This window comes from Gavialis gangeticus, unplaced genomic scaffold, assembly GCF_001723915.1.
Source record: "Gavialis gangeticus isolate Ggan-Ray unplaced genomic scaffold, GavGan_comp1, whole genome shotgun sequence".
In the NCBI taxonomy this organism is placed as follows: domain Eukaryota; kingdom Metazoa; phylum Chordata; order Crocodylia; family Gavialidae; genus Gavialis; species Gavialis gangeticus.
In genome coordinates this window covers 13,149,142-13,159,667 of record NW_017729033.1, presented here as the reverse complement: position 1 = coordinate 13,159,667, position 10,526 = coordinate 13,149,142, and the positions used below count along the sequence as shown (strand labels likewise).

At 39.9% G+C, this 10,526-nt stretch overlaps 1 protein-coding gene across 1 annotated transcript in view; it reads left to right on the top strand.

Moving 5' to 3' along the window:
* RMND5A (required for meiotic nuclear division 5 homolog A) overlaps positions 1-9,687 on the top strand; it is a 45,245-nt gene extending 35,558 nt beyond the window's left edge. Inside the window, exons 5-9 of the mRNA XM_019526456.1 lie at positions 951-1,117; positions 2,357-2,522; positions 4,630-4,732; positions 5,739-5,893; positions 7,940-9,687. Of these exons, the coding sequence (XP_019382001.1) occupies positions 951-1,117; positions 2,357-2,522; positions 4,630-4,732; positions 5,739-5,893; positions 7,940-8,003 (655 nt within the window). The 3' untranslated portion in view covers positions 8,004-9,687. The remainder of the gene's footprint in view (positions 1-950; positions 1,118-2,356; positions 2,523-4,629; positions 4,733-5,738; positions 5,894-7,939) is intronic.
* The last annotated feature ends 839 nt before the right edge of the window (positions 9,688-10,526 follow it).

Sequence of the window (10,526 nt, the reverse complement as noted above, 5' to 3'; positions counted from 1 at the left end):
ATAGTGCAACATGGGGGGAGGAAGAGGGAATATAGTTTCTTTGCTTTTTGTGTGGCTGATTTGACCTGAGATAAAAAAGCTGAGACTCCACACAGCTCTCCTTTATAAGCTACTACTTAATCCCTTCCTTCATGAGGTGAAAGGCTGCTGTTTTCAGTAATTGGCCATCATATTGAAAACAGTATAATTAACACTAATGAGAAACAGATGGTGTATTCTCGCTAGAACTTGGGCATCTTCAAAACACTTAAATTGCTTTTGGTCCAACCAGATTAAAAAAACCAAACAAAATGAGTTGCGATGGGGTTAGGTTTTCAAAAGCCTGAATGTTCGAAACATTTTTTCAAGCTCTTCAGTGGTTGGTATTGAAAGATGTTTTTAGTATTTATAACTAATTTTACAGTATTATCATAATGCATGATAGCTTGAAAGTGAGCCAGAGGGGTGCTGGTGATTCAATAGATGATATCGCTCTGGAGGGTGTTCTCAAGGCTCAGCCTGGGGATGAAATGCAAAACAGATCTTGACAATTTGTGGTTATTAAAGATCCTGTAGCAGCCTGATTTTAATCTCTAGGTGTACTGGTCAGATTCCTAACTTTGTAACTCCCTAATTAAATTTGTCTTGCAAGCTAGCTTCATGTAGGATGCTCCTTTCCTGCTTGAGGTTGTTGGATGATGTTTTCTGGGGATCTTCAACAGAGGCTGCTCTATTCAGTATCAGAAATGATGCTATTTGAGTATTGGATGGAGAGGTTTTACAGATATGTATTTTTTTAGCTGTGCTGTGAGGCTTATTTTTTTTATTGAGTGTATAGATATCGTCTGAGCCCTGAATATTGCAAGGAAACTTAAGTTCTAGCAGAAATCCTTCTTGAAGAGGCTGTTCTAGTTACAATTGCTACATTCCTCATAGGCTGAAATGTATTATTTTCCCCTCATTTCTCTTAGGTGGGCAGTATCTAACAGAGAAATGCTTATGGCACAGAACAGTTCCCTGGAATTCAAACTGCATAGATTATATTTCATTAGTTTATTGATGGGCGGAACAGCAAACCAGAGAGAGGCATTGCAGTATGCTAAAAACTTTCAGCCGTTTGCTCTGAACCATCAGAAAGGTAAGTGACTTTTTAGCTATTTCAAAGTAATGCATTTGGTTCTAGGCATTTGATTTGAATTGCATTAGTCTCTTACTTCTGTGTTTGTGTCTAATGAATTATTTACATTTTTAGTGGAAGATGAAGGTTACTTAATACAAGAATGTGTTTGGGAGGAAGTTGTGATGCTTCAGTGATGTCCTAAATTCTAGGGAACAAAAGGAACAGTGTTTTAAGAGTAGTTGTGTATAAGCAATAACCATTTCAGTAATCCCTAGGTGAAACTAAGGCCATAGATTTTATGCATGTTTTAGGCACTCTAGCTGGTAAGTATGGGGGTAGGCATAGTGGGTTGGTGAGATCAATGGTGTGGAGGAAGATGTTTGCTTTCTTTGTCCTCTTCATGTTCTTTGTATGCCTCATTTAAGATTCATATCAGTTTTGGTCTACAGCCAGGAGAAAGTTGACATGCATATTCAATATATAATTGAATAGGCTTTTTAAAGTCATTTACCTGGTGTTTTGCTTTACTCCCTTTAACCCCTGCCCTCCTCCCATCTTTCCCACCCACTTGCAATTGTACTGATCCCTTCTTGCTTTGCAGCACCTCCCACAAGGAGTTAGTTTAAAAATAAACCCTTGAGATGACAGGCACCGACGAAGTCTGCCTAAGAAACTTGTGGTAGCAACTTGAATTATAAAATAATTTTTCTTTTATCATATTTGGGAACACTGTCTCTTTCACAGTGAGCTTTGCCTTTGCATCCTCACAGTTTTGAATTATTTTCAAAATAATGGCAATATACAGAGCCATTCAGAATATCATTCTAATGTTCATGGATTTATTTTAAAATTCTGATCACCTCAAATATTGTCACATTGATGCAGAATGAAATAGAGGTGCACTAAGTACTCTTTTTAGACTTCTGCCATTGCATAGAATCATAGAAAGCTGTAATGGTAATATAGGTAATAACATTTTATTGTCCTGAGTTTCAAATTGTTATATTATCCAGCTTGTCATAAGATCTAACGGTTAATTAGTCTGCAGTTAAAGGAAGAGAGATTTTTCCTATGGTGGCTATATCTATATTTGGTCCAGATGGCTGTGTATCTTAGTATAACTGAATATTACTGATTTGCCCTATATTTGAGTTATGTATGGCTTCTTATCAAAAGGCCAAAAGCTCAGAGTAGTTTTCTAATTAGGGCATAAAACTGTGTAAATGTAATGGTCTTGAGCATTCTTGTCCTTCACAGATATTCAGGTTTTGATGGGCAGCCTGGTGTACCTGAGACAAGGTATCGAGAACTCTCCGTACGTTCATCTACTAGACGCAAACCAGTGGGCAGACATCTGTGACATCTTCACAAGGGATGCCTGTGCTCTCCTGGGTCTCTCAGTTGAATCACCTCTTAGTGTTAGGTATGGCATCTTGCATTTCAGTGCTTCTGAGGTCAGGTGCCTACACTTTTTTCAGCTGAAGGTTGCAATGGGAACTTGCTGAGTAAAAAAGACCCCTATCTAGTTAACATTAAACAGTCATCTGTGGGCGCACACTTCAGTGGGTCCTGGGAGCTATGACACCTCCAGCATGCAGTGCTGTGTTGTGAGCCAGGTGGCCATCCACTGAGCCCCATATGGAGCATTACATAACGAGACTCAAGTTCTGAAGGTCACCCATCTGTATGAAAGAGAAGGATGGTCACCAGCCATTTTGTGTTGAAGCAAATGTGTTGAGGATTTTCACCACAGCTTGGCAGTTGAAAACCCAAGCCATTTCTCGACTTGCTATTTCCGTTAGGTGTTCTTGCTGCGTTATCTTTGATCCAGTCATCTTCTGCATTGCTTCTATGATGAAGTTCTGTTTTAAAGGGTAGTGAATGGTGATTTCGGGAGATAAAATTTGCAATAGTCATTAGAATTCACAATTTGCAGAGGTGAAAACTTGTATGTTTTCATGGCCCGCTGTTGCTACAACTGCAAATACAGTAGTCTGCTGCAGACCACTAGAAAAATAAGAAGTCAACTGACTCTTTGCACCCTCTCTGCAGATAGTGCATATATAGACACCATATAGCCATTAGGCTGTACATCCCAAAGTGCATCCTCTTTACATTCCAATTTTCTTTTTAGAGGTAAGACGAGAAATAAGTGGTTTTCCTCCTGCAGGGAGTCTCAGTTCTTGACAAAAGCTCCACTGTGTTTTCATGGTTATCTCCTTGCTTGTTACTATCAGTAATAGTCTTCACTTAGTTTACTAATTTTAAAGAGGCGCAAGTTTTTTTATGCAGGATTTCACAGAGAGTTAATTGTATGTACATGAGTCATAGGTATTAGATGTTTTTCCTAGGACACATTTTGTTTGGCATAGCAAAGCTGAAAGGAAAAAAACTTCAGCTGAATCTACATCCTTTTAGCAACAGCATTTATTAGTTGACCTTACTTTGGGTGAATAAAATCCAGTCGCTTAGTATTTGCTTATTGACATTGACTTGAATGTTGGCACCATAATGCACACGGTTCATTATCAGTACAGGTGCCCATGACACTGCTAATGATGTGGAAAAATCCCTCCCTGTTATTGATACTCATGTTAGACAGTTGCCTTGAAATCACCGTGAAATCAGTCGAGCCAAGGTGTTTTTAACTGTGACTGGTGTGGAGACACCTTAGAGTTTTTCTGTTTATACCCCATATGTAATTACTGCATGAAAATGGCTCAGATAGTGAAGTGACTCCCAGAGTTATGCAGCAAGTTGGGTAGCAATGCTGGTATGAGAACTCTGGTTTTGAATAGGTGTGGAAGTGGGTGGTCAATGCAAAATATTTGTACCTTCTCATGACTTCACAGAAAGGCATGTTCCTGCTTACTGCTGAAGCCTAGTAGTGTACTTCACTAGTTTGAGGACATCCTGGGATAGACAGCAAAGTGTCAGAGCACCCTAATTTGCCCGGCCACTGGCCACACTTGGTGCTTACATCCACTGAGCGATTTTGTCTGAAGAGGCTTCATTTTCATCTTGGTCTAAGAGACCAGGTGTAGAGACAAGTTATACCTATGTTCCATCAAGGAGTTATTGTAGGACAAGTACTTATGTACAGCATCTTAGGCTACATTTGAACTGTGTTTTAGCCACCCTTATTGTGTACTTATTTCTCTGTACCGTATATAAGTCAGGATGACTCAGCTCCTTTTTCCTCTTGTATGGTGGAAAGTGAAATAAAACAGTACAATCAAGCACTTGACTTGTAAGCTTTGGAGCTCGGATTGACTTTTCTTCTGTGCTCTTTACAGAGCCTACGACAATGGATCTCTGATCTACAATGGGGGTGGCTTAGACACTGTGTTAATACAAATAACAACTCAAATCGTTGATATGATCCACTTGGATCATTTTCTTTCCTCTTTAGGTAACAGAGCCATGAGTTTTACCATGTTAGTTCTTAGTACTGCATTGAGGAGGTAGGACCTTGAGAGGCAGTTGTTCTTAAAACAGCTTTCTGTATTAATACTTTTCTTGTTCTGCAGTTTTTCAGCAGGTTGTGTAGCATTGCCAGCTCTAATTAATATTAAAGCTGTGATTGAACAAAGACAGTGCACTGGAGTTTGGAATCAGAAAGATGAACTGCCGGTGAGTATGCACTGGACTTCAGACATACTGAACGTGACTTTTGAGGATCTCTTATTCTGCAAGTAGGAGCAGTTCTGTCACCAGCAAAGTGCATCTGAGGAACATGCACTAATTGTGCATGCTGTTAGTGCATGTCACAATACAAAGGGGAAGGAAAAAATCAGATTAACATCTTTCAGCTGGACTTCAGCTCCACATACAGCTTGCTGTTGTATTGCTCCACTGCTGGGTCTGCTTAAAGTGAGCAGGAATGGCTTTGTTGGCAAAGACTGGGGGGCCTGAGTTGCAGCCCTTAGTTCTACTTTTAGAGTAGCTCGGTAGTAATAAATTCCAGATTACTGCCATGACCATGTTCATGAAACTGTTCCGCACTTTGTTCCTGCTGAACCGCATCTGATTTTTTGTTTTTTTGTTTGTTTTTTTTTTGCATCCTTGATTTTCATCCCCTTAGCCCCCAAAAGTGAAATCAGTAGGCAGTTTTTCTCCTTGAAATCAACCCATCTGAGCGGTGGAAGAGTTTTTGCTTAGGCTAGTATCTCACACCTTGGTAACTGAAAGAAGTGAACTGAAGCAATTGCATATGACTCTTGAGGTGAATCTAGAGTTGAAGTGGGACTATTCGTGGCTGCCTCAGGGGATTTGCATAACCTGTTCTAGTTAGTTGCTGATGGGGATTGATCATCCAGCTCCCTTTAGCCTGCTTTGAAAATCTTTGCCTAGAAGTTGAAGTCTGTGGGCCATCAGGTCCGTCAACTTGCCAGTGCAGATTTATGCTCTGCTATACATCTCTTGCAATTGTCACGATTTTCTGAAAAAATGTGAAGCAGTCTGACTTAAGATGCCTATGAAATTTTTCTGGCTGGAGATTTGTAGACATCAACACAGATCCTGCTGCTGTATTGAAGTGTGGTTAAATAAGTGCCACTGCATTAGAGGAAAGCTAATTGTTGTCTTCTGGAAACACGATGGCTCAAAAGAGATGATAAACTTAATTTGTTTTACGCAGATTGAAGTGGACCTTGGTAAAAAGTGCTGGTATCATTCAATATTTGCCTGTCCAATTCTTCGTCAGCAAACAACAGATAATAATCCACCTATGAAACTAGTCTGTGGTCACATTATCTCAAGAGATGCTCTGAATAAAATGTTTAATGGCAGCAAGTAAGTATCATTCTTATACATGTAGCAAAGTCTGGACGATAACAAATTGAATTTGGGGAGAGAGCAGGATATAATTACAAAATTGGTGGAAACTAGTTAAGTTAACTTTATGGATAATGCTTTTGAAGCAGAGTAGCAGCATTTGGTGTAGCTATAATAAGGACCTCACTGCATAGGTTTATATCACTTCTGAAATATCCTTCATTTTGACAGAAGTAATAAGTGCCAATGAATTATTGCATTTAAACGGGGGAGAAGTCTTGGAGAAAACCTGAGAAGTCAATTACCTTTGAGCAGACCATTATTTCTGCTGAGGTCATTCGATCGTAGACATTTAAGTGCCTAATGAATGAGGGTATCATCATGTGTTTTGGAGAGAGACCACATTAGAAGGAAAGAAAATATTTTTTAGGAAAGGAACATATACAACTATTATTCATTGTGCTTTAGGACATGTAGCTTCTAAGGTATAGAAGTAATGCGCAGTGTAACAATCCTGACAGACCAAGTTGGGTTTTATAAAGAAGGGTTTCACACAACCTAATAAAATAAACATTTTTATAAAGGAAATTTTTGGCTGGTGTTTACGTTCCCATAAGAGTAGCATCCAAACTACTGTATTTACCCAAATCCAAGACAACACTGGATTTAAGATGACCTCCCCAATAACTAGATTGCACACACAGTGAATTTATATATTTGTTATAATTTTCTATGTATAGAATATAATTATGTGGATGGTCATCTTAAATTCATGCCCCCACTGCTGCGGTGGGGAAAGCAGTGGCAGGGGCGGAGATGGGGGGTGGGGAACAGGTTGGGGAGGTAGCAGGACATCGGAGGGAGCAAGCAGTGAGGGGTCAAACAGCCCCTTATCCCCCTCTGCTCCAGTTGCCCCTCTTGTGCCTCCGTCCCTGCTACCTCTGTCCCCCAGCCTGTTTTCCTTCTCTGCCCTGCTCCTCCCTTCCCCTTGCTGCTTATACTTGCATTGCAGCAGGCTCCATCTCTTCTCTAGCTGCTGCTGCTGTTTCATAGTTTGTAGGGTCGGAAGGGACCTGAGCCAGATCATCAAGTCCGACCCCCTGCCATGGCAGGAAAGAGTACTGGGGTCAAACGATCCCAACAAGGTGTTTGTCTAATGACCCGAGCAAGGTGTTACCAGCCTGGGCTGGGGCTTGCTGCGCTGGAGCAAGGGTGGTGCCGCAGGGGGCAGGCAGCAGCTGTCTATTCTCCCCCCACCTCATACTCAATTCCAAGATGAAGGGCCTGCCCCCCTCCCTCCCCCACATGGCAAATGAAGAAAGAAACCTTTTTTTGGAGTTGAGTAAATATGGTAGTACCTGAGGCCAGTGGAACTCACTTGGCACGTCTACATGTGATGCTACGTTGCTGGTCACAAACCGTGATGCCACAGCTACGTTGCTATAGCAGTATGCTCCCTTGTTATAGTTATTGCTACAGTGATGTAGCTAAAAATAACCATGTGCACAGTGCAGTACGGGCTGTTACTACACCATCATTTAGTACAAAAGGAAGTACTAAATGACAGTGAAGTAACAAAGGCGCCGTAGGGACACGTGTGGATGCACCCACTAAGTTTTAACCATAAACTGAAGTGAAAATGATCGGTCTAATTTCCGAGTTCAAACTGAGAAAAATACAACAACCAATCGCATGGGATAAAATGATGAATGAATTTTAAGATCTAACGTCTTTGTTTTTAATAAACTGAGCAGGAATAACAAGGTAAGCAACAAAAGAGCGTTTGAAAACATGTATATAACTGATTGGGGCCCTTTTTAAGGATAGGAATCCGTTCAGTGGAGCCAAGTAGAGCATATTGAATAAGAACACGTAGTCATTCCCTTTCTTGTCTATGGTATCATATTTAACTGAGAGCTTGGCGCCACTGTAGCAAAATAATGCACGAAAATACTTAGTGGTCTGTTATTTCAGCTGTTGGAGATCTCTAGTGCTATCTCTGTGCTGCTTTGCTGCTTGGTTTTTTGCTTTTGTACACTTCTAACATGCTGTCTTTGTCTCTAGATTAAAATGCCCCTATTGTCCCATGGAACAGAGTCCTGGAGATGCCAAACAGATATTTTTCTGAAGCAAAGATTCAATATGCAGCTTGTAAGGAACACTCTCTAAATTACAGGTGCATTTCGAAAGAAGTGAAAAACAAAACAAAACACTTGTTTCATTTTATGCAGCAGACTGAGGACTCCTGTGTTTATATAAGCTAATGCTACGGAAACTTTGCCAACATTTAGTGGAAATGCTACAAAAGTTAATATTACCATAGGGCTTTACTATACTCTTGGTCTCCATACCTGATCAAGTTACTACACCAGCAGTTGTCATTCAATGCAGGTTTTTGTACTTAATTATATGGTGACTTTTTACTTTTTAAAAGCTGAAACCTGATCATCCCCCACCCCCATATGTTTAATATTCTTCCTGCTATTATTCTGTCATCCTCTTAATAACAGTCACCTTGAAGAATGTTTGTGGAAAAAGTTTTATTTCCTGTAATGTGTACATAATTAAAAGTAAATACTTCAGAAAAAAGTTTGATAAATTGAATAGTGGTTATAAAACTAATTTGTATTTTTTTCGCCGGAAAAAAAAAAAAAGCTGTGATATATTCTGAGTTTTCTTTCAAACATTTTTTTTCAGATTTTACATAACTCAAAGTAAATGTGCATATATATAAAATTATATAAATATATAGCTCTGAGGGGCTAACACTTAAGTTCCATCGCTAACTTTATAAGGTTGGTGTATGGATAAATTACTACTGGAATGAAGTGGAATAGGAAAATCTGTTTCCTTTGTTTTCATGATCGAGAACTGTTTGTGTACTAAATTACTCAATAAAATGGAATTCCGAAGTGGAGCTGCTTTTAGTCGACGACATTTGCTCTTTGGCCTTTGTAGTCATGTTCTTTGAACTTTGTATTCAGGATTAGGCAATCAATGTCATGTTGCTGTATAGTTTAATAGACATTATAGTGTGTTATTTATAAACCGTTATCAGAGCCAAATGAAGTGTAGAAGTATTCATTGTTCAATGGTGGTGGGGGGGGAAGCATGTTCTGCTGCAGCCTACGGATCACAAATCTGCACCTTGCAGAATTAGGCCCTATATTCTCATATTAAAGGTAGCAAATTTTCAGTAGCTTGAGAACACTTTTGCTTTTAGCCTTGTTTTTCATAGTAGCCTATTACTGCTAACTCCACTTTTTCTGCTCAATTTGTCATATTGTTGACTAGGTAAATTTGTACTTATAAACCAGGTGTAGATCATGGCAGTTAGACCTTTTCTAGTGTGCGTATATTTGTATTTATTGCACTGTCCTATAGTAGGGCGAGCAGCCACATAGCGTGCTAAGATCCATGTAAAATATATTTCTGTATTTGTGTAATAAAAGAAACCAAGCTTATATGGTTGAATACTGACACACTGGTTGAATGCACTAGCACAATGCACTACAGAGGAGAACGTCTGTCAGACCTCTACGCGTTGAATCCCCGTGTCATCTGACTTAAGAGACGGACTTGGACTCTAGTGAATTGGTGGCAACGGATCCCCCCACCCCTTTAATGAGACGTTAAAAGGAAAACTCGAGACAGAGTAACCTTTCAATATGTATAATACGTGTGTTTAAACATGGAGGTGTATGACTTTCTGCAAAAATTACATTGTATTCATACAGAGTTCAAAAAACAAAACCTGGGTTAACAAATGGTAAAATCAACAATAAACGGGTGAGGATATTATTTTCCATGTAGGTTTTCTAGTCTTGCTGAAATTACTTTTAAACTTTGATCTTCAGTGGTGTTGGGGTTTGGGAATTTTGGTGAAATGGTGTATATATTGTAAAGAAAAATTATGCAAACGTGGTTCGAAATAGATTCAGCTTTGTTCTGTATAGTGGTATCCCACACCCTGGTACACTAGGATCAGTCTAAACAGATGTTAACATTCATGGATGCCTACACTAAGAATTGTCCATAAATGCAAATGAGGCAGTTTTTATTAAGCAATTCAGATTCTCTCATGTAGTCAGCTTGTGCTCATTGTAGTAGGGCTAGGTGAGATATGGGAATTACCTGTGAACCAGTTTATTGCTTCCTCATTTTCTGTTTGCCTCTCCTAGTCCCTAGGGAGCTATTGTGGCTGGCAGTACTCTCCAGAAGTACTACTTAGCCCCTGAAGATGGCTGGTGTCATCCATATTCCCCAGCAGCACTAAATTAGGGGACATGAGTGGCTCCATATGAGTGGCTTGTACAGGCTCCATACCCACCCACTCTTCCTATGGACCCTCACTCCTCTTTGGAAATCTCTGTCTACAAAGCTCTGTCCTAACACTGCATGCTTTCTGCACATCCTTTCACAACATGCTGATGAAGTGAACTTAGGTTCATGAAAGCTCGTGCTCCAGATATTTAGTCAGTCTGTGGAGGTGCATATCTACCTTGCCTTCTCACAAAGCTCAAGACAGGTTCTGCTTTTGCTGTGCCTCAAAGTACAGAGGAACTGGCAGGATGAGGTACCTGGCCCCGGTGAGTGTTTTGACTAGATTTTTTTCCAGTACACAGTGCCTGTTGCCTTGCCTGTCCTCTGA